At 51.1% G+C, this 25,851-nt stretch overlaps 12 protein-coding genes across 12 annotated transcripts; 5 read left to right on the forward strand and 7 right to left on the reverse strand.

The window, feature by feature from the left end:
* Positions 1 to 9: 9 nt before the first annotated feature.
* On the reverse strand, positions 10 to 1,889 carry N0V89_004760 (uncharacterized protein; the record flags this gene model as incomplete). The annotated part of the gene is made up of 3 exons (XM_056213542.1): positions 10 to 928; positions 1,104 to 1,552; positions 1,599 to 1,889. The coding sequence occupies 3 exons, from the start codon at positions 1,887 to 1,889 to the stop codon at positions 10 to 12; spliced, it is 1,659 nt and encodes a 552-aa protein (XP_056073850.1).
* Positions 1,890 to 2,796: 907 nt separating this feature from the next.
* ERG26_1 (erg26, C-3 sterol dehydrogenase) lies at positions 2,797 to 3,718 on the forward strand (the record flags this gene model as incomplete). The annotated part of the gene is made up of 2 exons (XM_056213543.1): positions 2,797 to 3,627; positions 3,677 to 3,718. 2 exons carry the CDS (start codon positions 2,797 to 2,799, stop codon positions 3,716 to 3,718), a joined length of 873 nt encoding a protein of 290 aa, XP_056073851.1.
* A 4,421-nt stretch (positions 3,719 to 8,139) lies between these two features.
* Positions 8,140 to 9,247, forward strand: N0V89_004762 (uncharacterized protein; the record flags this gene model as incomplete). The annotated part of the gene is made up of 4 exons (XM_056213544.1): positions 8,140 to 8,197; positions 8,254 to 8,316; positions 8,379 to 9,063; positions 9,184 to 9,247. The coding sequence occupies 4 exons, from the start codon at positions 8,140 to 8,142 to the stop codon at positions 9,245 to 9,247; spliced, it is 870 nt and encodes a 289-aa protein (XP_056073852.1).
* Positions 9,248 to 10,096: 849 nt separating this feature from the next.
* On the reverse strand, positions 10,097 to 11,686 carry N0V89_004763 (uncharacterized protein; the record flags this gene model as incomplete). Its single annotated transcript, XM_056213545.1, has 1 exon — positions 10,097 to 11,686. The coding sequence occupies one exon, from the start codon at positions 11,684 to 11,686 to the stop codon at positions 10,097 to 10,099; it is 1,590 nt and encodes a 529-aa protein (XP_056073853.1).
* An 818-nt stretch (positions 11,687 to 12,504) lies between these two features.
* Positions 12,505 to 13,824, reverse strand: N0V89_004764 (uncharacterized protein; the record flags this gene model as incomplete). Its single annotated transcript, XM_056213546.1, has 1 exon — positions 12,505 to 13,824. One exon carries the CDS (start codon positions 13,822 to 13,824, stop codon positions 12,505 to 12,507), a length of 1,320 nt encoding a protein of 439 aa, XP_056073854.1.
* A 1,145-nt stretch (positions 13,825 to 14,969) lies between these two features.
* N0V89_004765 (uncharacterized protein) lies at positions 14,970 to 16,280 on the forward strand (the record flags this gene model as incomplete). Its single annotated transcript, XM_056213547.1, has 1 exon — positions 14,970 to 16,280. The coding sequence occupies one exon, from the start codon at positions 14,970 to 14,972 to the stop codon at positions 16,278 to 16,280; it is 1,311 nt and encodes a 436-aa protein (XP_056073855.1).
* A 936-nt stretch (positions 16,281 to 17,216) lies between these two features.
* N0V89_004766 (uncharacterized protein) lies at positions 17,217 to 18,015 on the forward strand (the record flags this gene model as incomplete). Its single annotated transcript, XM_056213548.1, has 3 exons — positions 17,217 to 17,456; positions 17,510 to 17,621; positions 17,675 to 18,015. 3 exons carry the CDS (start codon positions 17,217 to 17,219, stop codon positions 18,013 to 18,015), a joined length of 693 nt encoding a protein of 230 aa, XP_056073856.1.
* Positions 18,016 to 18,289: 274 nt separating this feature from the next.
* Positions 18,290 to 19,114, reverse strand: N0V89_004767 (uncharacterized protein; the record flags this gene model as incomplete). Its single annotated transcript, XM_056213549.1, has 1 exon — positions 18,290 to 19,114. The coding sequence occupies one exon, from the start codon at positions 19,112 to 19,114 to the stop codon at positions 18,290 to 18,292; it is 825 nt and encodes a 274-aa protein (XP_056073857.1).
* A 1,291-nt stretch (positions 19,115 to 20,405) lies between these two features.
* On the reverse strand, positions 20,406 to 21,338 carry N0V89_004768 (uncharacterized protein; the record flags this gene model as incomplete). Its single annotated transcript, XM_056213550.1, has 1 exon — positions 20,406 to 21,338. The coding sequence occupies one exon, from the start codon at positions 21,336 to 21,338 to the stop codon at positions 20,406 to 20,408; it is 933 nt and encodes a 310-aa protein (XP_056073858.1).
* Positions 21,339 to 23,008: 1,670 nt separating this feature from the next.
* N0V89_004769 (uncharacterized protein) lies at positions 23,009 to 23,641 on the forward strand (the record flags this gene model as incomplete). Its single annotated transcript, XM_056213551.1, has 2 exons — positions 23,009 to 23,148; positions 23,236 to 23,641. The coding sequence occupies 2 exons, from the start codon at positions 23,009 to 23,011 to the stop codon at positions 23,639 to 23,641; spliced, it is 546 nt and encodes a 181-aa protein (XP_056073859.1).
* A 276-nt stretch (positions 23,642 to 23,917) lies between these two features.
* Positions 23,918 to 24,668, reverse strand: N0V89_004770 (uncharacterized protein; the record flags this gene model as incomplete). The annotated part of the gene is made up of 2 exons (XM_056213552.1): positions 23,918 to 24,183; positions 24,272 to 24,668. The coding sequence occupies 2 exons, from the start codon at positions 24,666 to 24,668 to the stop codon at positions 23,918 to 23,920; spliced, it is 663 nt and encodes a 220-aa protein (XP_056073860.1).
* Positions 24,669 to 25,450: 782 nt separating this feature from the next.
* Positions 25,451 to 25,738, reverse strand: N0V89_004771 (uncharacterized protein; the record flags this gene model as incomplete). The annotated part of the gene is made up of 2 exons (XM_056213553.1): positions 25,451 to 25,596; positions 25,648 to 25,738. The coding sequence occupies 2 exons, from the start codon at positions 25,736 to 25,738 to the stop codon at positions 25,451 to 25,453; spliced, it is 237 nt and encodes a 78-aa protein (XP_056073861.1).
* Positions 25,739 to 25,851: the final 113 nt, after the last annotated feature.

Here is a 25,851-nt window from a genome sequence, read left to right on the forward strand (position 1 = left end):
GCCAACCCATCAAACCAAAATAACGCGCTTTTCCCCGGATCTCTTACTACCAAGCTTGGCCTTGCGCCGCTCAAGCATACCGCCTCGTTTGACATATCCTGCGAAAGCCGTTCCATAAGTCTCCTCTGTCTCTTCGTAGTCCGATGATGGATCAGGTACCTGAGGTTGAGTGGGCGATGCCGTGTTGTATTCATCCCCATCGGTCGGAGAAGGTGTTTGAGTTGCACGACTTGCATCATAAGAACTTGTTGGAATTGGATAGTGGTTGCCCGATCCAAAGGATAATTTACTCGACATGCGACCAGAGTAAATGCGTGAGGACACTGTAGGAGTGGAGTACGTGTCCTTGGTAGCGGAGTACTGTGGAGCACCCTTAGTTGTAGAAGAGGAGGGAATCCGCTCATAAGAACATTTGTAAGCTTGATTCGATCTGGTGATGATGACAGTCTCTTTGCTGTGGTGGTAGGTACCAGGTTGATATACCGTAGTGGTAGGATATGTGCACTCCGTCGGGTGGTCGTACTTGGTTATGGTCGGGCTAGCGATAGTGTAGTGCCCAGACCTGCTGGCATAGATGGTAGTTGTCTTGATCATGATCTTTGGTTCTGCGCCTTCCGTGACATAAGCGCCATATTGTGCGGTGATGGTGCACGGCTCACTGACCGAGGTAGTGACACCGCCATATGTTACCGTCGAGCCGGCAGAAGCAGTGTAAGTTGCCTCAATGGGAACGGTTGTAGTATGATAAAGAGTGGCATCGTAGGCAGGAATCGTGTAGATGCCAGGATTCTGGTAGGTTGTTGCTTTTGGTGTGGGCGGACCATAGGTATAGGTCGTGGCTGCAGGTGTGGTCTCTAGATTATCTGGAGCAAGCCCACTGAGAGCGGTGGGCGTGGCAGCAGCAACAGGGATGGGAGGGAGTATTGCCCTGTTCTATGGAATACGGGATGGACTTCGTTCTTCACTATGAAACGTGTCACCAATGCCTCCCAAAGACATGTCGACTCATGCACTTGTGGCTTTGGTAGTATTATCACAGAACAGTTTGACAAGCACGATGCGTGACATTACTTCATGTAGAACTACTAAATCTAACTCCTTACGCAGGTTGCCCAGCCTTGATCAACGCACTCAAAGTCGCGTTCGCCTTCGTGTAGGCCTGGAAGTTCGACCGGTACTTGTCAACAAGCAGGTCGCTCACAATTCTCGCAAACACAACACCCCCAAAGGTGTTCAGATGGGTCCAATCGTCAGACGCGAGGTTGTACTTGCTCGCGGCCGTCTTACCGATGGCATTGACGTAGTTCTCACTAGCAATATTGAGGTCAATGTACTTGATGTTGTTGGAAGTAGCAACCTGGATGGTGATGTTGCGCTGCGTGGCGAGGTTCTCAGCTACCTTGCCGTCGGACTGGAAGTTGCGGCGTGTCAACGGTGTGACGAGAATGGGCTGGCCCCCGGCGCTGGTGACTTCCTGGGCGAACTTTAAGAGGTTGGCTTTGTATTGGTCGAGAGTGACGCCGGAGGTCTCCTTTTGATCGTTGTGACCAAACTATCTTCGTTAGTGAAATTTCAACGTGTTTTTCGATGGACAATACCTGAATCGTAGTATATACATCGGAGCTTGACTTGTACATTCCGATGTCCTTGATGATATTGGCCCAGTTGCCACCGACACGGAATGAAGCAGTTGTAGCTCCGCTCTGTCCGTAGTTGTGACCGGAAGAGCCTGAAGCGACAGTCGTGCTCAGGAAACCATCTCCCCAGCCACCATCGGGTGCGGTTGTCGAGTCACCAGCAAGAAGCCAGTAGATAGGCTTAGCTGCACGCTCGAAAAGAGGCGATGCTAGCGCAGTCGAAAGGAGCAACGATGAAGCGAGAACGCGCATAGTGAGGAGGGTTTAGTAAGAAGTATAGCGGTTCTCCGGGCACAATAGTGCCCATAATCGCGTCCATCTTCTCCTATAAATGCGTTCACGAATTCGTATCTGGCTTCGCATTGCGTGCAGTCTATTTTGATAGACCTACTGCAATTCGGAGTACCACACCGCGAGATAGACGAGCGTTCCAAATTCCCAGGAACTTCCGTGAATCGGAAGGATATTTCGTTTGACCACGTGGATGGCACCATTGCGCACTCATATAAATTGGTCCCAAGTAGGATGCGGTTGCCGATAGCGTATTCGCTACTTTGTGGGGATAGATCGATGCGCAGGGTTCTCGCTACATATTATCCCGATAGTGTTCCTGTACCCCAGAGGCTAAACTCCAACAGGAGGTCCATCCGTCGGACAGATGGCAATGCTCAGAAAACGACATCCTTATAGGGAAATTTGACCTTAGAGTGAGATCGTTGTACCGCAAGTAGGAATAGTCGGTAGATTATGCATATCGCAATGGTGTGCAGATTTCTGGGGCAATACAACTCTTTGTTCCCACTTCTAGTTCATACTAGTCCAAGGTTCCAGGACGGAAGTCTGGCCGTCAAGAGTATGACCTTGAAATACCCTCTGGTCTAATAGATGGAAAGAGTGAGGTTTGAGCACATCGTTGACTCGAAGGGCCCGGGCGTGCAGCGGGAGCTCTTGCGCTGCTGCGCTTGAGTCATAGCTTAGCTAACTCACCCTGAAGTTGGACTGAGCTTCGAGGAGCGCCACCGCATTGTGTCCGCGATGCGGTTAGATTCCGAGGTTGTGCCTCTCACCTGCCTCACGTTATTTTAACGACAGTACGCAACCATCAAGCATCGAGGATTCTTTCCATCGGCTTTGCACAAGCGACCTTTCTCGCAAGATCATGGACTCGTCGGTCATCGAAGACTCCGCCAGATGCCCCATCCTTGTCACCGGCGGGTGCGGCTTTCTTGGCTCCCACATCGTCGACGCCTTGGTCGCCCAGCACTTCGTGGTCGTCGCCGCTAGCCGCAATCCAACGAAGTATCGCAATACAGGTGCGAACTATGTGGTTTGCGACTTGACCAACGCTCAAGCTATTGTAACCCTTATCAACGACGTCAAGCCCATGGCCATCATTCACACTGTCACCGCAGGGCCTATGAGCCCGTGGTCGGCGCAAAGGAAGGATCTCGAGGCAACTAAGAATCTGCTCAACCTAGCGCGGAATACTGACACAGTGAAAGCATTCGTCTATTCGAGCTCGGCCGAAGCAGTCGCAAACACGTCGGGATCATGCAGAACACCATTGACGGAAGAAGATGCGATACTGCACTCCCTCGAATCTGCTCCCACGGGATACAGCAAAGCAAAAGCTGCCTCTGAGAAACTCGTTCTGCAGTCGAACACTAGTGGAACGGATAGGACGAACGATGATTCTAGCAAAGACCTGCATGGATCCCTACTTACGTCCGTACTGCGTATGCCTGGGATTTATGGCCCCCGCGACAGTAGCATCGCGCCGGGGTTGCTCAAGGGAACCAACACTTTCATCACGAGGTTCCAGCTGGGGGACAACAAACCCTTGCATGAGTGGATCTACGTGGAGAGTGCTGCACATGCGCATGTCCTAGCCACAAAAGCACTACTCAACACGGCACGGAGCGATGAGAAACGCGTGGACGGCGAGGCCTTCTTCATCACCGACGGTGAGCCAGTAAGGTTCTGGGATTTCGTACGCAAACTTTGGTCTGCTGCAGGAGACAAGCATTGTATACGCCTAGGCAAGCCTACTGTCATCCCTTGGTGGCCTCTGGTCGCTCTAGCAGTCATGTGCGAGGCGTTGTGCTTTCTCTTTACATTCGGGCACAGGTCTCCGGGGCTGAGCCGCCACCATCTGCAGTACATGAGATATGGAGCATGGTGGAACAATAGTAAGGCCCGAGAGCGATTGGGATACACACCACTCGTATCGACTGACGAGGGGATCTGTAAAACGGTTGCATGGTTCCATGAGAAATCAGCCTGATCTGGTCAGTACATCAATAAATACGACGTCTGAAATGAAGAACCTGCATACAAAGCTGAGAATTTCACCATTCGATATTGCGGCTGCTCATCAGCTCGGTAGATATGATTAAAATGTGAGGTATTCAACCAAAGGCTCGACGATTCAGTGGCGAACTAACCTAGGAACCAACTCACTCAACAATTGTAAAGACGAAACAAGAGATGAAAAGCTCAAATGCAACTCAAAGATACATTTCATAGGGGATGGTATCAAGACACTAGTAATTAAATGATGAAGGAATGAAGGAGGGAAGGAAGGAAGGAAGGAAGGAAGGGAAGAACGTAGGCAACTACGAAGGGCTGAGAAGTTCAGACGAGGCACAGCACGCTAATCCTAACCTTGGAAACCATACCGTCACGTGTTCTTACCCTCGCTACGTACCAACCTCGGAATGTTCCATGGGAAAGGTGGTTGGTTGTTGTTTTTAAGACTTACTCGTACATATTAGTTGCTTGTGCATTGGTTTCTCACAAATTTCTATAGAATGATAGTCTAGATCATGCGGTAAGTTTCACATAACTTCCGTCTTCCACGTTCCAACCCAGCTGAGTGACTGGCAACTTCATTCTCTACGCATCCAATGACTACCAACTGACTACTCCCGCTATCAATCTGGGCCTCTTGCCCTCAAGCCGCCGTATAGAATCCCACAAGCGTCAGCGTCACATCATCAAAACTGACCGTCCTGGGATTCACGTTCGCCTGCGCACAGCTTGCAAACACCGTGAGCGTTGCAGAAGTCTGCCCGTCGACGGGATAGTATGTCACTGACTTGAGCCCGTAGCTAGTAGGCGCAATCGTGCTGGGAAAGCTGAGGGAAGTGGTGCCGATCGTTGCGCGGCTCACCAGGCAGTTGCTCGCCACGTTTGCTTTGGTGTAGACATCAAGACGGTACACGCCACCGGGGAAAAGCGTGATAGCTTGTGAGAAGGAGAAAGAGAGACTCTGGGCAACGGTCGCGGTGTATCGCCTAGTAGATTGTAAGTAGGCTGCCAAGGCAACTTATGAAGTGTGGGCTTACAGTGAGCGGCTGCCGCTGTTTTGATCGCCGTCGACATAGGAGAAGGAACCGTAGGCGCCGTTGGTAAAGGTCCAGGCGTCATTGGTCTCAAAGCCAGAGTTGGTAACGGCTTGCGTGACGGACGGATTTGGCGCGGCGCACGTAGTGATTGTAGTGGGGACAGATTCGGTAACGGTAGTGGTAGTGATTACCTCCGAGGTTACGGTAGTGACATCCGTAATTGTGGTGGGGACTGAGTCGGTGATGGTAGTAGTGGTGATTACCTCTGAAGTTATAGTAGTGATATCGGTGGTTGTAGTGGTGATCTGTTCAGCAGGGAGAGTCAATGTTGTTGGAATCGTTACCTAACGCGCGGGTACAAAGTCAGTGTGTGTCAAGATAGGATGGAGGGCTACCTCATGTATGTCTCAGCGTAGCGAGAAAGAAATTTTTCTTCTGCTAGAATGACACATCCACTTAGTACGTTATGGTCTGCTTACGGTGGTGATATCGGTAATTGCAGTGGTGATGTCCTCGCCAGGCAGAGTTACGGTCGTTGGGACTGTTACAGTAATAACGTCAGTTACTGGAGTTGTGATCTCTTCTCCTGGCAGAGTTATAGTTGTCGGGATTGTAATGGTAATAACATCAGTTACTGGGGTGGTAATGTCTTCTCCAGGCAGAGTTACAGTCGTTGGAATCGTTACAGTGATGACATCGGTAATTGGAGTCGTGATCCCTTCTCCGGGCAGGGTCACAGTCGTTGGGACCGTTACAGTAATAACATCAGTAATTGGAACTGTGATCCCTTCTCCTGGTATTGTAACGGTAATGATCTCGTTGTTTCCGGAAGCAGTGATGACTGAAACCTGGGTAACGGTAACGGTCGCTCCCGCGGATGCCGGGGGGCAAGTGGAAGGCGAGGCTTGAGCTGATGTCGCTGGATAAGTAGAAGACGAAGATGATATCGCTGGGTAAGTGGAAGTCGAAGCTGGTATCGCTGGGGAACTAGAAGTCGAAGCTGATTTCGCTGGGGAAGCAGAAGCCGAAGCAGATTTCGATGAGCAACTAGAAGTCGAAGCCCGAGCTGAGGTCTGCAGAGTAGACCGTTGCGTGCTGGAAGAGGCAGGGATATTCGAGCAGGAACCGAAAAGTTTATTACAACCGGTGCCGCAATGGGAATGGGTGTTTCCACACCGACCGTCCTTGCTTGAAGTGCGTCAGTAAGACCAATCTGGGGTGGGCAAACAGAAACCAAAGAGCTCACCTGCAGCAGTTTCCGAACTGAGATTTCAGGCAAGTATATCCTTTGGAGCCCGCGCAAGTCCCGTCCTTCGACACTTTCGAGGCCGGTGGATGAGAAGGCGTCGTGTAACCTGGCGAGCCACTGCATGTACCGAAACCCGATTGGCACCCCTTATCGCTCTTGCAATAGTCGGACGACGAGCCGCAATAGTTGTTCTTCGAGCAGCAATTGCCCCATCTGCTGCCCCGGCATGTAAGTCCGTGGGACGCTCCGCAGCGGCTGTTGTGGCTGACTTGAAGAGCATTGATCACTGGAAGCGCAACCAGCGTGAAAGTGAGGAAACGCATCTTGATGATTAGGTATTATATTAGATATCGCTGTAGGCAAGAGCAATGAGTATGTAAGTCGCGATTAACGAAGAGGAACGAGTGTGGAAGTCGAGATTAAAGACGAGGAAGCGAGTGCTTGCGATCAAAACAGCACACGACAGCGCGAGCCCTCCGATTCACAACAGTATTCGTTGCATTGGACCGACGGCACACTTTAAAGGAAGCAGGTGCCCCAAGGGCAAACTCGTATCCGGCAGCCATAGTGCAAGCCACAGCCTTGTCGTGGTGGTACTATTGCCCGGAGAGATTGCATCCCTGAACACATTCGGTATGACAGCCTCGCGCATTTCCACATTCGTTGCGCCAGATCCGCGGGGTCGTCGACACTAAGAGAAAATCAGATATGAGAGATGAAGATTGGGCGCTAACATCGCTTGTGTGGATCTAGATTGGGCGATCTTGAAGCCACGCCTGTATTTGAGAGCTGGACTTCTGGGGTTAGCGAGATTCATGACTCGCATTCGGAGATGGGAAAACACGATTTGAAAATCCAACTCCGTTCTGCTTCCCTATACTAATAGATGGAAGTGTAGCATGTGCTCTTTGCTTCTCGTTCAGGTACTTTTTACCACGTGCTGTTACGATAGGCAACATTTGTGGGAATAACTTTGATGTGATTTGTTGGAGTTTTGTTAAGTAGTGATGCGGAACCGTGGTACGCGATGTAGCTGCTTGATAGCACTGAGAGCGCAATTACTCTCTGCATCGCCCACCTCACTTCCATCCTCCTCCATATATTCTACGCCCTTCTCTACATACGAGCCGATCATGCTTGTGCCGTTAAATAGTAATGCCAAGAACAACTTCCGCTTCCACGACGCGTATCCTCTCGTAGAGCACCCTCCGCCTGAGGATACCCTGAAACAACGCCTTAAAGAGCGATGCCTTGGGATGAAAGCCACCCGAATGATCTTTGCTGAATCTCGATTAATTTCCTGGAATCTAAAGACGCTTCTCTTCTACAACTCATTGACAGTAGGAATCTTTGGAGCTGAAGATCTTGCGATCAAAATGAGAAAGCAGTGTCTCGCAGTTGTAGGCTGCTGGACTGGCCTCCAAGGATCCCATGGAAAGTATTTGCTGAACGCAAGAGTGGATCAAAGCGTTTTAGACGCCCTCCAAATTGATATTGGTCCATTTCTCGACAGTTCGTGGCTTCTGAGACTGTATGAACATGTTTCTTTCGGTCAGCCCGGGCATTGGCAATGCCATACCTGCAGGGTGGGATCGACTATCTCATCACAGGAGAGCCACAACGACTTCACATAAGCATGATGCATCGCATTCTTCAATTTAATGGATCATGAACGAGCTATCGTCTTTAGGGTCTGGTTTTTGGCCAAGAATGATGTTTTGCGGCTTCAGACGGCTCCTTCCGTGCACCGGGTGCTCCTGCTGTTTGTGAGCGTGACGCAACCACATAAACATTCTTTCCGACCGAAATACGTCAAGACCAAACCTTCGCATCGTCCTCGCATCTTACGCCTTTCCTCCTCCACATAACGCTTTCACTCAGCAGTCACTCATTCCAACAGCCCAGCATGCCGCGTACATCTGCAGCGAAGAAGCGAGCGCGCAAGGCGAAGAGTGCCAAGAAGGGTACATGCCATTCCTCCAAAGCCTGGTATGAGAAGCTGACAGAAATCTCATTGCAGGTGATGTCGCAGCCTCTGTGAAAGGTGGCCCAGTCTCAGACTTCACGGATAGCAATCAGGCCGGTATGCACTTTCCCCAGGTCACGCCTGCAATCTTGAATGCACGAAGCTAACCATATTCCCAGGCGGTACTGGAGCCGGTGCAGCACCGGAGGACGAGGACTCTAGCCTTGTCCCATTGGTGTCGAGCCCCATTACCCGCGGCAAGAAAGGAGTCGCAAGCAAAGCCGTCAAGCGCAAGCGCTCCGCGTCTTCGTCTCCAGTCCCAGACTTTTTTCAAGCACCGATGTCTCCTGATTTCCCAGCCAAGCAAACTGAAGCCGGGAAGAGGCGCAAGAAGCAGACGACGCCGAAGAACGGAACCCACGATGCAGACTCCGGTGCGGAGACGGAGAAGAAGGATTTCGGGGACGAGACTGACGCGAATGACGGGAAGGAGAGGGCCACCGTCACGAAGGCCGCCAAAGCCCCTAAGGCGGGTCCGCGCAAGTGGAGGAAGGACTGGAAAGAATGGATCAGCGCCCCAGAGAACCAGTCAACCGACCAGTTCGATCGTAACTACGACGAAGACTTGATCAACGTCAAGGAAAGCGCCAAGGTGTACGGTATCAAGAGTGAGGACCTTGCTTGTTTGCCGCATTGTCCCGTCCAGAATCCGCATGGAAAGGGCTTCACTCCGATGAAGTTCTTTCTGAAGACTGATGTGATCCAACTCGCGTTTCGCAAGGAGGCGGTTCTCGCAGGGGTGTCGCAGGACGATGAAGAAGAACTACTTGTGCATGGTGAAGAGTTGTACGAAGAGAAGAACGGGTAAGTGACCTTGCTCTTACATCGCTATTTCGATAATTGTCTCACCCACGGACGGATGATGCAGCACTGGGAGAATCCCATCTGGGACTGTGTCTATCCCGGCTTTGCTAACACAACCAGCCCTGTCGACGAGCTATACGATCTGAAGATGGAAGGCTTGGAGCCTGCAATGAACCGCTACTAGCGGTCACAAGGACGTTGGCAACGACGGATCAGGTTATCGGAGAAGCCATCGAATGTATGCCACAAAGTTCATCATCTCTTAAGATATCCATATGTAGCTACGAGGGGCATATCCGCGGAGGGAATGAGTACTGTCAGTCCCCAAACCCCCGAGCGCAACGAGAGGAGTATATATAGCATACTTGCGTGATAGTTCGTAACCAATACATGACATCTAGACGCTCGGAAGCGTCCTTGGATCATGAAATGAACGTGTGTGACTGTGACTGGTGGCAACTGTGAGAGCGCGAAAGGAGATAACTAGGCTGCGTTGGAGTATCTCCACATCAAATGATCAATACTGGAAGGGTCACTTGCCGGAGTTCTGCGGCTCTCCACTTCCGCCTTTCCACGTCACAAGTCACGAACTTCATGAAGCTCACTTTACACAAAATTGCAACGCAATCAAAATATTCATTACTGCGCTAGACATGAGGCAGCTGAAATGTTTCTCCAACTGCGAGATAGCATGAGTTGCAGCAAAGAATTAGTGGCTCCATTGAAAACACGATCTTAATCCATTAGAAACACAAAGAACATCCTCAGCATTCAGAAACTTGACATACACGCAAAAAGCAATCGCCTCATGTGCCGCAAAAGAATCCCGTGTTTTTCCGTTCGAGACAGACCTTTTAGGACTTAAGGTTCAAGCCTGCAATGGATTAGTATATCATAGTCGTGCACGGTGATGGAACTTACACTTAGTTAATAGGTGCTGCCGTGTCCGCCCGTTGAACCATCTCCAAAGCAAAGCCACCTTCCGTCGGACCCAGCGTCCGGCTGTGAGCACCCAGACCCGACGAACACTTTGTTACTTCGGAGTAGGATCCAGGGAGGGCATGGCGTGCCTCCAACTTCGATCACGGAGGCAAGTTCGATACCGGGAATACCAACGTTCTTGAGCACCGATCCAGTTCCAGGTGATCATCTGAGGAGCAGACACTTCGTTCATGGGAAAATCGATGCGGTCTGTATCACTGCTCGCTCCTAGGGATGCTTGCCATGCTGCCATAGGCATTGCCGCGAGGTCGTAGCTATCCCATTCGTCTAACCATACACGGGAACTGTACGCAACAGTGATATCCCTACTGTGTTTCAGACCATCCGCCACTGGTTGGGGCTGGTTGATGTATGCAAAGGTGGGATAAGTGTCGTTGAAATGAAGGGAGCAGTGGAGATGGATCTCTTTCAGACGCGGAAGCTGGGATTTGTCCTTGACAAGCGGACTTAGCCAATCGTATATACTCAGCTTAGGACAGTATACCGTGAGCGACTCCAGTGATGTTGGCAAAGTGTCTGTGATTGGTGGATGATCCGCGTTCGTCACACAACTCGCGATCCGTGCCGATGATCCTGTCAGGAGCCCCTCGTAAGGAATGAATAGCTTTCGCAGGCAAGAGAAGTCTTGAAGTCCTCGGGCAGCGTAGCAGTAGTTGAGGAACAACTCATCCCGGTAGTCATATAAACGGAAATCCATCTCCTCAAGCTGTTCGCGGACAGGCTCGAAGGCCGCAACGAGATTTGTGAAATCACCGTATACGGCCGGGGCTGGGTCCCATTGTGACCCAACTGGTATACCTTCCTGGCCAGGATGGCCATAACAGGTACAGATCTGGATGCTGCCTTTCCGTAGTCGTTGAAAGGTAGCCAGGAATGTCACAAGTGCAGACCAGTTGGGGGCATGCTGGTTGAGAGTGGCACTGCCCACCTGTACCGAAAGACACTCAATTTCAGTTGGTATACTCTCTGGCTGGTTCGCAGATTGTAACCTAGCATGGTTACCAAGGCTGAGTTGGACCAGTGATGGCAGCGTAGCCAAAGCCCAATGAAAATTGGGGGCAAGGTACTCGAGGCTCTTCAACTTGTGCAGACCCAGAGTATGAATCGCCCCGGGTCGGTCCAAGTCAAGCGTCCCGAACATGTCTCTGAGCATGTGTTGATCCGGCTCAGTTGCGCCAACACTCAAATGCTGCAGATTGTGCATGACATCAAAGATCAACGAAGAGGCTATCACCGATTCTTGCACCTCCACTTGGACGCTAGGATGAAGTGAGCGAGAACGTCCAAGAAGTCGGGTGGTTGGCACATCCACGAGTATCTTGGCTCCTTGTAACGTGACTCCGAAGCTCAACACCATGGCTGCGAGATCTGCACGCTCGCATAGTGTCCGGTGAAGCAACCATAGAATTTCCGGAGGCGGGGAAAGCGTGAGAGTGTCGTTGGGAAACTCGGGATCTGGAATCTCAACCGGATCGCGATTCTTCAGATCGATGGCCCGATAAAGGACGTCCTCGCTAACCTTTCGAAAAGCCCGACTCACCAGAGCGAGTGAGGCTTTATCTGCACATGAAAGGTTTAATCCGATCCGTACCAAAACTTCATTGGGGATGTCGAGTGTCATAGTATGGGAACTTTCGTTTGATGCGGGAATTCAGTCGTCTCGAAAGGCTGCCGGCTGGGTGGAGTCGATCAGGGAGGGGGGGAGGGAGGGAGGGAGGGAGGGAGGGAGGGAGTGGGTTATATATTAGCGTTGTGTGTTTATATAGCGACCTCTGGCTAGCGCTTGATCAGTGCAGTGTGCACGGATCTTGCTCCGGTGAATGTAGTCTGTCCTGCAAAAAAGTTGAAAACTGACTTTTGACGAACCGACCGTGGATTACCCTTGCCATTCTGTATTGACAGTCGGTTGGAAAAAGCAAAAGTTGAGAGAAGCCATCGAAACGAGTTCTGATTTGATATATCGAGTATGTGGTAGTCATAGGACGATACATCGAGGCTTACAGTGCCTTTCTTGTGGTTGAGTATCTCCTAAAGGTATGCCAGCGGCGAAGCAGGACATTGCGAGAAGGACTTTCTGGACTGGTTCATTAGAAAAAAAAAAGCCCTCTACTTATGTGAGTAAACCTGTTGCGGTTTGCATTTGTCAGAACAAGCCGTCTTGTCAAGCAAGGAGACAAAGTGCGTGGCAAAGCAGATCGAGCTCTCAGGGCTTTAGCGACATGGACTGATTGCCCCCAATAGTTGATTGACCCGGTTGAACCTGACAGGGTGTTCTCGTACTTTGAACGGAATAATTCAACATTGTATGCAGTCGCCGCCTCGTGGGCTATCATCGTGTACACTTGAACACATCAATTATAACCGGGTCCTCGTACTATTCAAGGCTCGGCCTCTAGCAAATCTCTCCCAACGCCTTGCCACAAACGTCATTTGGTCCGATTATCGTCTTACAAACCTGACCCCCACTGCTTCAGGATTCAGCAAATGAGTGCTGATGTTGAAGTACTTGTCATTCAGCAACATGTACAACAGTTTTTCCCTTGCAGCCTGAGTGCTCTGTCCCGCGGTCGCCACCTCAATGCGCCACTCTGACAGTATCTGCGCAATCAAAGCCACAAACTCAACCTGACTAAACTTCTTCCCAGGACAATTGCGTGTCCCCAACAGCCAGGGAGAGTACACGGGACCTTCTGGGATGACGAGGGCCTCATCTCCAGACGCAGATTGCGACACAAAGCGCTTGGGGCCAAACAAATCAGCGCTCGGACCCCAGCGCGACGAGAGATGGCCCCCGTAGAAGTGACCGCCCACAACTATACCAGGAGTCACAGTGATCGATTTGGGACCATCCTTTGTTATGATAGGGAGCTCGCTAGGCTCAGTCGGCGACCGGATGAGCATTGGTGCAGGAGTAGCAAGACGTAATGTCTCATACATAACCGACAGACAACGCACTAGCTTCGGATACACTGCGTCGTAGCTAACATTTTCCGACTCAGCGTAGTGCATCTGTAGCTCTTCGAAAATCCAATCTTGGGTCTCCGGGTATGCAGCAAGATAGGAAAGCGCGAATGTCATACTGGAAGCAGTTGTTTCGTAACCAGCCAAATTGAAGACGAAGATGTTGCCATACAGTTCCGATTCGGTGAGGTAGGAAGGTCGCTTGGTACTCTTCTGCAGCTGCTTCTTCTCTGCCTCATTCGCCTTTACCATGGCTCCCAGGAGACTCTTCTTCTGTAGGTTTTCTGCAGTCTCTTTATTCGCTTGCATATGCCTCAAGACCGCCTCTTCCATGTACATTCTCAATTCGGCTACCGAAATCTTCAACTTCCTAAGCTTGTCAGGCAACATATAGTCCGGGGCTTTCAGACTGTTGAAGATGATTGTAAGCATAATATGCTTCAGGATGAATCCCAAGCTGTCCATCAACGACTCGCGATGGCCAGGTGGCACTGTCGTTAACCCCATATCCTGGCCAAACCCGACATTGACTAGGACCTGCATGGCTAGAAGATCGAAAGTTGAGCGTATTCGGCCTAGCGACCTTTCACTCTCGCCCTCAAAGTCAATAGCTTTGACCCTTGCAATTGTCTCGTTCCACGCTTCGCGGAAAGTGCTCTCGTTAAACGCACTGGAGGTGATCTTGCGATGCCTTTGCCATTCTGCCCCTTGTGTTGAGCTCACATTCTGCCCATAGAACGCAAACAGCTGGGACTGAATAGACGGCATCGGCCAGTCCTTGTGTTCTCTGAAAACCATTTGAATGGCTGGAGGATAACATGTCACGATGATGTTGCTGGCCGGGGAGCACAAAACAAAGTTCTCGCCGAGGCGTTTAGACGTGCGGGCACCATCCTCCGTTGGCCATCCCATGTTCGTGTAAATGTACCAATTGCCGAGGCCGAAAGGAAGCCTTTCGACCCATGCGAAGAGAGGACGCAATGGCATCCACCATGGTTCCTCGAATGAGACCGGTAAAAGAATGATTGGTAGACCAAAAGTACATGCTGTTTTATAATTGACATAAAGCTTGTATGCGCGATGTAATAGCCAAACCGTGAAAGGTAGGAAGAACAAGTAGACAGACATCGTGAACCGTGATGGTGGAATTCGCGGCCGCCGTACGCTTTGGGTGGGGTCTTGCTTTATATGTTGTTCAACGACTGGTGGAGCCCCTAATCCTGCTTACTTCCTGTTCATAGGTTGCAGGCGCATTAACTTGTACACCCGTTGGTAGCGCTTACTTTCCTCGTGATAAGCGAGCACATGTCGAACAAAATCCGGTCGTGCTACTGTGGGCTATCTATAGGCAGCGCAGCATGACTCGCGTCTTGACATCAACAACCGCAGCGACTTTCACGATGACTGTAAAACGCTTGTGCCACCTCGAAAGCTACCAGGCTTGTACTTCCAAGGTACGAGATAGTATTTCTTCGTGAGACGAAGGTCACTGCGCAAGGTCTGTCATGACCCTACCATATACAAGTCTCTAGAGAGGATCCTCTTGGGCGCTCAAAAACTCAAGAAGCATGCTTCGGTGCGAGCTGTTTGGACAAACTTCCGATTCTTGCGCGAACCTCAATCGCCATGGCGTCGTCGTTGGACAAAGACTGGGCTGTTTCAGCAATAAGCATATTGTGAAACGCTGCCTCGATATCCATGTCCGCAGATTGGATCAAGTCCCTGTACTAACAGTTACAGCCTATATGCAGCCAGATTAGGCACGTTGTTATGGTGAAGGTAGCCGCACGTGATCAACGTCTCGCTCGCCTGGGCCCGGGCGTTTGGTGCACCGCCCCACATTACCTAAATCGGCTAGGCACGCCATAATTAAAGGTACCTGCCGTATATCTTACTACTATAGCTACCCACACGGCCCTCAACCCACCCAGACCGCTCGCAACATGGTCAAATTCGAGGATCTTCCACCTGAACTGCTACTCGAGATTGCCCGTCAAGTTCGAGGCAGGTGTCGCAACTCTGACTTAGCCAGTCTCTCACTCGTCTCCCGACAGCTTCGACCGATCGCGCAAGAATGCCTTCTCCAGGAGCCGCGGTTCAAGCTCGAGAATATTCATCTGTTCATGTTGGAGTTGAGTCGTCACTCCTGGGTCGTCCCGAGAATCCGAGCCTTGGAGCTGTGCAGTACTGATGAAGGCCGGAACCTGAAGCGCCACAATTTTCAAGACTGTACTAATGGTTCCTTTGCTGGACTCTCACAACGCTTGATAGATCGTGTCATGAATCAAGTCAAATACTCGGCTGTGCCTTATCCGCCAGATCTCTGGGCCAAGCTTGATCAGGCTGGGTGCGCAGACACCATCAAGCGCTTCTCGAAGACATTCAAGCATGAGCGTCAGTGGAATGTGGCATTGAAGCACGACATCGTACCGGCACTTCTAGGCATGCTGCTAGTCAGTTTGCCGAATTTGAAGGCTCTCCGATGCGCCGCGGTGTGGCTCATGGACTTTCCCATCCTGAGCACTATACTCAGCGCGGAGATAATCTCAGTTGTTCCTAACTCGTGGAAGCACAAGTGGCTCGAGGGCACGACAGACACGCTGGCAGAAAAGTTAGAAGAGTTCGAAGTTCCGGTGAACGACTCGCACATGGACTTCGTGAGGCACCCTTCTGCGCTTTTCAACTTCTCTTCTTTCACAAAATTGAAGAAGCTCAGCATATCTATGGGGGCCATCTACTATCGTGATCAACGTCCACTCTTGCCATCACCTTGGCCGGTGCCGCTGCTCCCTCCGAATCTCGAGATACTCCGAATCAGCGAGGGCACGGAGTCGACCGCACCGTTCGTCGAGGACTTGTGCAAGGTGAAGAAGGAAGGAAAGTCGTTGCAAGCACTCCACCGAATCGAAATCATCTTCTCGCTACCATACAACTTTACCGAGATCACGCCGGCAACATTGAAGACTGTGTGCTCAGATGCGATCATTTCGCTCTCGCTTTACTTTCCGGGATTCCCCATAATCACTCCCGAGGTAGACCGCAGTCTGTGGTCTCTCAAAGAGGAGCGTGTGATGCCTCATATCACGTGGAAGGAAGACTATAGACGCCACGGATTCACCAATGACCTGGCACGTCTTCGGGCTATGGAGTGCTATGAATACGGACTGGGTATGGACGAAGGGATGGTATTCGACACTGACGGCGATATGGAATGGCCAGCGACTAGAGCACGAAGCCAATATATTCCAAGGTAAGAGGCATAGACTCTACATAAGTCGTGGCTGATGAAAGATAGGTGAACCGCAATCTGATGCAGAAGTTACTGGGGATAGACGCGGAGGTGGCAAAAGACTTCAAGGGTCGTCGTGATCGAAAGCATGCGCTTGGTCAACATGCGACTTGATTGCGAGTGTTTTCTCACGAAATGGGCCACACAGGTATGAAGCTTGTAGCACAACCCTGACGGCATGGTGCGGTTATTCTTGAATCACAGGGGCAGCTCTCTAACGTTGGAACAATTAGGAAGTTAGGTTTACCCGAGTTTCTGCATGAAACGGGTTTGGAGCGCTAGTTCAGGGTTGTGGACATCAAACATGGTTTTCTTCCCTTTTTCGTCATTGCAAAGAAACGTGTGAACCTCCTACAATTACTGCCCAATATGGTCTGGGTGATGGATAAGGATTGCAAGTTCCTCAGCTTCTAATGCAACAGGAGAAAGACAGCACGTACATTAAACTCATACGCAAGGAACGATTGGTGTATTCAATAAAATTCATACTCAAAAACAGTTCCTACGTGATGCATCTTTATCCAAACTTCACGGCTCATCCACCGGAGTTTGTCGGCGGCACGGCGCCAGCCCTACATCCGATCCGATCCTACACTCGCACGAAACAAACCCCATTCCATGTTCACCGACAACGATCCTTAGGCAGCCCAATTCTCTCCCATTTGATTGAATGATGGTAAATTAAACCATGAGCATGTTTTCAGCAGCATGCATCGACACGCATGCGAAGCAATTAGCGTACCGGGACGGAAAGAGACTATGGTATGCGCAGATGGACTCCGTCGCCATATATAAAGAGCAACAACTTTCGCACTATGACAACCACATCATGAAGCTAACATTCAGCATCACAACTTTCTTCCTTACCCTACTCTCGCCCTACCAGTGTCAAGCCTCCACCATGTCCCTCGACCTCTCCAACCCCAACCGCACCATCCACGCCGGCATCATCCTAATGGGCGAAACCGAAATCCTCGACGTAGCCCCCATCGACTTCCTCCACAGCCTGAGCCCAAAGTTCATCAACGTAATGCCCATTTCCGACGAGCTGAAAGCCAAAGCAATTGACATTGATTTTCACTGGGTCACCGAGAAGGGCGAAGCCGGGAAGTTGACTGCTGGAATAAGCTTGAACGCTACGGTACGCATTCCTATAATATCAAGGTGACTAGGTCTAACGATTGAATGGTGCAGGATTCATACGAGTCCTGCCCCCCGCTCGATATCGTCCTTATCGGCGCGTACTTCCCAACGTACACGCCTAGCGAAGCTGATCTCGCTTTCATACGCAAGGCTTACAATGACTGTGCGCCACCTCCTCCTTTCCCCGATCTTAACGTAAATCTAACCCCCAACCAGGCTCCGCCTTCCTAACCATCTGCGCGGGCATGCTCCCCGCCCAAATGGCCGGCATCCTCGCAAACCACACCTGCACCGCACCCCGCTTCATGCTGCCTATGCTCCAGCAGCAAGACCCACGCACGAAATGGGTGGAGAAACGCGCGCACCATGATGGTAAGTTGTGGACGAGCGGCGCGCTGCTGAACGGGCTGGATATGATGCAGCTTTTCGTCAAAGCACACTGGCCGGAGCTAGCAGAGGTCGCGATTCCGCTGGGTGGATGGCCGGTGAGGAGCTTGGATTATGATGCGCCTGAGAAGGGTCTTGAGGGGGAGATTAAGTGGGGCGGTGTACCTTGAAAGATTCGCGAGCGTGGAGTGTTGGGAACATCACGGTAAACAGGATGATGATGGGTTTGTGGTTGAAATGGTGCTGGGTCTACCAGCTGGAGAATGGAATATGGTATATACAACACGGGTCGTCACCCAATGCTCGCTAAAATCATGTTTCGTTTGGACTTATCCTCCATCTAATTGTGTATGTTGCGCCCCTGATAGTAGGATTCCACCTACTGAGCACAAGACCACTCGATGCGGCGCAACCCTCTTTTATAGCTCTTCGCAAAACCACTGCTTAGTTCTTCTTGCCGAAGCCGCCGAAGGGGCTCTCTGCGCTAGAAGAAGCGAACTCGAAAGAGAATGTGCTCCAGTTGATCTCCTCAGCGGAGGTAGGGAGAGCGGCAGGTGCAGTCGTCGCCGGAGTGGTTATGCCGCCAGTCGGGACGGCGCCATCCGAAGGGAAGACTCCGGCAGCGCCAGAAGTAGGCGTGGGAGCCTCGGAAGCAGAGCCAAAGCCGGGGAGGTCAGCGCCGCCTGTCGGCAAGCTGCCGAAACCTTCTGTGGCAGAGGCGGAATCGGATCCAAATCCAGGAAGGTCTGCACCTCCTGTGGGGAGACTGCCGAATGCATCTGTGGCGGAGGAGTCGCCTCCAAAGCCAGGGAGATCGGCACCTCCCGTTGGGAGACTGCCAAAACCTCCAGTAGCAGTAGGTACACCGGAGCCAGGCTCTTCATCGCCACCAGTAGGCAGTTCAAAGCCTCCAGTAGGGACCGCGGCAGGGTCCGTAGGGAAGATACCAGACGGGAAGTCGGCGGTAGCGGTAGGGAAGCTGCCAAATCCACCCGATTCACCGGCTCCAGCACCACCAGTAGGCAAGGCGGCGCCATCAGTAGGGAAGATTCCGGATCCTGAACCCGAACCAAGGCCAGGGAAGCCAGAGTCAGAGCCCGAGCCACCCGTGGGAAGGGCACCCAGCAGAGACGAGAGGAAGCCTGCGAAAGGGTTGTCGCTGCCGCTGTCTTCAGCAGCAGCAGTACCCGCGTGGCGGGCGTGAGGGCGAGCCTCGGCAGCGCTCATGATGGCGGTAACCGCAATGATAGTGGAAGGTGAGAGGTGCATGGTGAGAAGTGTGGTCAAATGTTTGCACAGCAAAAGGACGACGGTGAAAGAGAGTGACCGTGACTAGCACAAGTAGTAGAAAAGACACACACGAAAGAACGAACGGACTGTTGGTTGAAGCTGGTGAAGATCCAAGTAATGCAGCGCCTGGTGTTCCTTTATACCATCTCTTTCAAAAGTCGAGTGCTCTATTAAGATGATCTCCCCAGGTGGGTCTGTTCTAGCTCTGTGAACCTGCGGAATTAAACGAACAGATGACTTTATTGGTCGCTGGTCAGCTAGAGATGGGGATGTTCCCTACCTTTAGAGTGCATCCCCGCAATAGCGAAACGAGAACAGCGGAGCATGCCCTGATGTTCCGAGCCTCATGTTTCAAGCGGGTCCTGTGCCGGGGTACACTAATCTATGAGAGGAGGCGAGATGTTTCAACAGGGGATTAGGCCCTTGGCGGCGGCCTCAGGAAAATTGATGAGAGGTTTGTTGGCAACGAACAAGAATGCGATGTCTGGGGGTGGAGATGTAGAAATTATGATCGCTCGCTTGAAGGGGTGCGTCTCAATGCGTGCACGTTAGAGGAGCCGCTGAACCCACAAGGCGGAAGCCGCGATCGATATTGGACTGGCCCATCTGCGCAACGTTTTGATTCGAGGCTTGCGATAATGTACTTGGTCGTAATAGGGCTTAAGGTGATGCATACCGTCACAAGTTGAGGCCTGTGAGCTCGTCGCGTTTATCGGAGGTCGTTGACGCTCCCATGTGCGGCACGCACGTCGAGTCTCGTCTTAATCTCGGACGCGATCGCGCTTGTAGGACAGACAGTGGGCAGCGTCCGCGCGGATTGATGGCCTTGATTCAGGCATCAGAGAAGAAGTGATGATGGGAGGTTGCTGCCCCCATTCGCACAATGGCGCGCTTACTATCGATAAGCTACTCATCGCATTTGCTATTCACGTGCTAATCTTCCTGCCCCGGGCATCGACCAGACTGCAATCTGGCTCACTCTCAATATCATCAGTCTCGCTTCGAGTTTTCTTCTATATGTCACAGATGCCTGAGTACATGGAGAACCATGAACGATAAGAGAAGGAAAGGCTTCATAATTCATGATGTGGCTGTATTACCGTCAACATTCTAATCTATCATTGCAAATTTTCTCGTGCTTCAAGTCATATGGCGGTAGTCATGGCTTTCCGCCCTGTGCTTCCATTTGCCCTTCGCCCTTTTCTCATCTAGATGTCTACTAACGTTGCTTCGGAGAATCTTGCGGGTTGTTATTTTCTTCCATTCTACCTTACTGCGGTACGTTGTTATATGGGTCTGTCCATCGGTCAACGCCATGACTGTCCATTGCAAGAACGATATCCGAAAGACTGAAACGAACTTGATTCGATGCTGCTTCTACCTCTGCCTCCTCATGCTCATATATAATGAACTTTTTACGAGTATCGAATGTATCATTCTCGGCCTCTTCGGCGGCTGTGACCATCGTGTCGCTAAATAACTTAGCATTTAATGGATATACAGCGCAGATGGTGCCCCACAAGGTGAAGCTGAAGCCAAGGAAGCCTGTCATTGTAATGCTGTCATCTGTCAATACTGCCTTTATAACATCCTTAAAAACTTCCGTTGTTTCTTTTGCGTAGTCCACTGGTACAGTCGTACCTTTGGTCACAAGTCCAAGTAGTCCGTAAACCTTGTCGAATTCATTTACGCATTCGAACATCCGATAGTCCGAAAGAACGCGTCTTAGGCTTTGCGTAGGCTGTTTCCATGCGTCACCTAACCCCCACGCTCTTTTCGTGTCTAAGATCTTCCGCACGTTCGAAGGTACATGTAAGATATCCGAAACCTGTTGGAAGTGCTTGACGACTAAGTATCGCTGGGATCGTGTCCACACTTGGAAGTCCAATAGCTTCTCCCACTCCACCAAGCGGTCCCCGCATCTGACTACAATTAGACGAGCGAAAAGGATCTCTTGGATAATCCAGAGACGAGACCAGTATCGCCGTCGAAAGAGCTCCCTCAAAGCCATGAGCGTCTCGAATTGAATCTCTTCCTTGGGTTGAGAGAAGTACCCAGTCCACGCGCCAGCATCTGCGGAGAACTGCACTCCTGCTACCCAATCATACGCACCCACCGCATCATTGCATGTGTTGTCCACTTCTCGGATAAAGTCCAATGCGGACGCACTCCCGGAGTAGACGGGACCGAGCCAGATCGTCATATCGTGTGCGTGATGGAAAATACTGCTCATTATTTCGACTTGATGGTTGCGCTCTTCGATATGCTTCTGATCGATACAAATCTGATCTATCCAAAAGAGGGATGCGCGATCGTGTTGGACGATGCGGAGGTACTGCCAAAGGTTATCACCGATAAACAGCCTCTTTCCATTCACTAAGATGCATCTCGGAGGATGCGATGGCTCCCAGGTATAGGAAAGAACAACATAGGCAGCGCAATCATCGAAGTCATGGTGCGTGAGTTCGCATTTGATCAAATTGATGCTTGACGTCGTGCAAAATCGGAGTAGTCGGATTTGATTGAATGTGTGGTCCAGCGCACTGTACGAGAATGTTTCCAAAGGTGCCATGGAACCAGGCGAGGGAGATACCTGCCGCCAACAAACGCTACTAGAGGGCTTTTTGAGATATCGCTGTATGACGAACGTAGATGGGGCGCGTTCAGCTCTGTTATCATGTGAACGACCAGGCTGCGTTACAACGAGAGCGTGGCTGTGTACACCTGCATGAGCTGACCTTGCAAAGCGAGCCAATTACTCCTCGCTGGTTGAGCGAACCGATCCGCTCCCTTCATTTGATTGTCCGCATACCGGTTGGAAAGTTTGTTGTGGTCATCCGATTGCTTTTTTCAACATTTCAGCTGCATTGTATGCAGAAGTCCACCTATATTTGTCACATGTGACCTGGATGTTTTTCTTACGAGTAGAAAGTGATGCCCTCCCTGTACGAGGTAGGTAGTATGCAATTTCACGTATGCTATTGACTTTTGCTTCGGCCAATAGTGAGCTATACACCTACCGCAATCCACCTGCGCGAGTTACCATCGAATGCGTCAGTCGTTTTTACCATCCGGCTGCTCTGCATGGGACTCTACATCTTGTAACACCTGTTCTCTACGTCCATTCTTCACTTTATACGCCTACTCGCCATGACCTAGTAATAGCGCCGTCATAGGGCGAGAGTTATTCGGGCTCAGTACGAGCATCATGCCCAATTCCGTGTTGAACGTGCGGCAATCCATCCCCTACCACTCTAGCTTCAAGTTTGTCCAACTCTCGCCTTTCTCCACCCCAAATGCCTCAACAACATTCCCCGTCCGAGATCCCCGCCATAGAAATGCGCGAACACTCCCTTCCCACCCCTCCCACTTGACCCGTGCCTTTCCCTCTGCCTTCACCTCACCGTCGCCATCCGTCCCACTCGCTAGGGTTTCATAGTTGATCTTCAGCAGCCACAACTCTGTGAAGTCGTTGAACCACTTGTCTGCCGTACCGGAGACTTGTTCGGAGGTGGACAGATGAATGTAGCCGTCATTCTTATCGAGATCGGAGAGCGGAAGACGGTCGGGGAGGGGCGATGGGGGCGGTGGGGAGGATTTTGTAGAGGTATGTCGGGACAAGGGATGGTGCGCTCATCTTTGATTGTCTCCTGGAAAGGAGATGAAGTCTCGAGTAAGACGTTTCAAGGGGATATACACAGTAGAAGATTTTTGTTCGACTGCATGAGGAGGGGCAATTGTTTGGTTTGTTTGCGACCCCGGATCTTGGCATGCAGGGCAATGCTTAGCGCCGATGACGTACCGCGTTTCCGGGCTCAAAGACCGCGTCGGCCATCTAGCATTCCAGACAACAGCACCAAAAAGGAGGGAACGATGCCCCGCCTCGACGAAAACACACAGCAGTACCTCCAGGATGCCGAGCAGGGCGTGCGCGCCCACACGTCTCGCGTGTGGGATAGCTTCACCAACTTCGCGCTGCGCGACAACGTGCTTGAGGTCGCTGTTGGGTTAATGTAAACACTCTCTTCCTGCTCTCTTCCCTAGATAGTCCCCAAAAATCGTATCTTCATACCAAGGACAGGCGCTAATAAGAGTAACAGCCTCGCCGCCTCCTTCACCGCCTGCGCAAACTCTCTCGTGACCGACATCCTGCTCCCCCTCATCTCCCTCCTGCCCTTCCTCGCGCGCAACCTCGACGAGAAATTCGCAACGCTCAAGCATGGCCCCAACTACAACTCCACCATCTCCAACGGATACAACACCAAGGGCCAGGCGCTCTCTGACGGCGCGATCGTCTTCGCTTACGGCAACTTTCTCGATAAAATCGTAAGGTTTGTGTTGATTGCAGTTAGTCTGTGGATCATTGCGAGTCTGTACAGTAGAAGCAGCGGCGACAACATAGTAAAGAAGCAAATCAAGTGCAAGTACTGTCGGAAGTGGAAGAGTGAGAAGGCGAAGCGGTGTGTCAACTGTACGAGTTGGATGGATGGGAGGGAGGAGAGGTAAGGAGCGGTGTGGGATTATCGGGGATGAAGATGGTGGAGTCATACACGGGGAGTTATATGGCATGCAGTGATGGATATACCAGAAGAGAAGAGTCGAGTGCGGAGATATAAAAGAGTGTATTGAAGTTGGATAAAGCACATCAAGGAATTCACCCCGGGGTATACAACAGTACATATGACAAAAGGAAATGTCGCCAAATGAATGTCCGTAGTTCGCTGTCCTGAGTCATCCCTCATGACCTACCATCGGAACAGCATAGCAACAAGGTGCGAGACCTCAACTGTCGTCCTCGTCGTCAGTCTCACCATCACTGCTGGGGGGCTCTTCAACTTTAGCTTTACCCTTGCCCGAAGAGCCCTCCGGAGGTTGCTGCTGCTGCCGCCGCGAGCTCGGCCCCCCCGCGTACGATGAACCCTGCGCAATGGCTATTTTTTCCATAGCTGCCGTTGTCCCGGTCAATCGCTCGGGAAGGCCCCTGGCACTTTCCACATTCTTAGGTAGTGTTGGTCCATCGTTTGGATCCATATTTTCTAGTGTTTGGGCTACATCGTAGTCAGCGTGTCGTCAAGAGAGGAAACAAGAAGTTGGACTACATACAATATACCCGCCCAGGCCTGTCTGTATAAAAACTGTCGTCGGACTCTGACGAGGGCCACGAATCGTCATTGGGATCCACATCTTCGTCAGAAGATCTCACGTAACGATCTTCAAGAAGTGCTGCTTTTGACTCTTCGTCTTCAGGGGGAGATAATTCACTTGATTCGGCAGGTGCCTGAGAGCTAGGTTCCCCGGAAGAGCTCCCAGACTCGTCGTCAGGCTGGGAAGGAAGTAACGGTTCTGACTCTTCGTCATCAGGAAATACCTCTTTTGGGCGGAAAGGTGCCTGAGAGCTAGATTCCTCGGACGAGGAACTGGCACCGGAAGATCCTGGGGACGTCGCTCCAAGAGGCTGGAGCTTGTCTGGATTGAGACCCGACGGGCTAGGGTCCGCGGGTGAGGCAACGGCGTTGGGATATCCCTGGGGCATTTTTGTCGTGGAATAAGTGCTGGACTTGGTATTCTCAAGGTTTGGGGATTGTAGAATGTAGTTGCTCGTTGTAATTGCTTGCAAAGATGTATGCTGGGTACTGGATAGGAAAGGGGGAAAGACATACAGAGACGGTTTATATAGCTGGCGATGAGTCGCACTTTGGTGTTACTTTTGGGCCTCAAGTTTGGCTCATAGCTGAAGCCTTATAGTCATTGTGAAATCTGACGTTGGATTTGGGAAGTGGTGAGTGCTATCATTGATGAGCCAGACAGCGGCTGTAGTTCTCAGTCAGCGCGGGAAGTTGTGGAACAAAAGAGTAGTTGGACATCTTTCACTACATTTGGTAAAAGGTGCCGCTGTAATTGGCCTGTGACCCTCTCGCACGTTCCAATATCACTTCGTGCCTTCTTCGACCCTCGATGTGATGTGCTATATTCCGGATACTATTTCACTATCCACTAACCGTTTCAAGGACCGATATATATCCACGGTTACTCGCTTCCGGGCATAAGGAGTCAACTCTGTGACTGCAGGCCTTCCGCGTAGCAATGGGGTGTCACGAGCTATGACTCTTTAGGAAACAACATCAAGTCACGGGACGAGACCAGCGCATGATGCCATATAACACAATCATAGAGAATAGGTATGAATACTAGTCAGAGCATGCAGGAATGACGGAAAGTTGTCCCACGTCACATTACAAACTATCTACAACAAGGGATATATCGCTATATGACTGTCCCTGTAGTCGCTACCAATAAAGCCTGAGACCAAGCACCTTAGGAACCTCCACCAGACCTGGAATTGCGGAGCTTCTCCTTCTCCACTGTCACCGCCGTCAATCGACCTACTATGCCTTTGGCTTGTTCCGCATTCTTGTGCGGTGTTGGTCCTGGGTTCTTGTCCATCCTATCTTTGTGCTGGGCTATTCTTGACGTTAGTATACTACATATTTTAAAGGGCCTGGGATACATACTGTACACCCTCCCGGGATTAGGGTTCTTGTAGGATGACTCAGAAGACGCGTCGTATCCAGAACCAGGGGTGGATTGCTTGGATGATGGCATTGTTATGATCAGACTGCTGGAATACTTGGTTTATTGGATTGGTTTGAATTGAGTTGTGAGAATGGTGCTTTCGTTGTAGAAGTTGATACTGGCTTCTTTGAGTTGTTGGATAG

This window comes from Didymosphaeria variabile (assembly GCF_027946475.1).
Source record: "Didymosphaeria variabile strain IMI 356815 chromosome Unknown scaffold_3, whole genome shotgun sequence".
In the NCBI taxonomy this organism is placed as follows: Eukaryota; Fungi; Ascomycota; class Dothideomycetes; order Pleosporales; family Didymosphaeriaceae; genus Didymosphaeria; species Didymosphaeria variabile.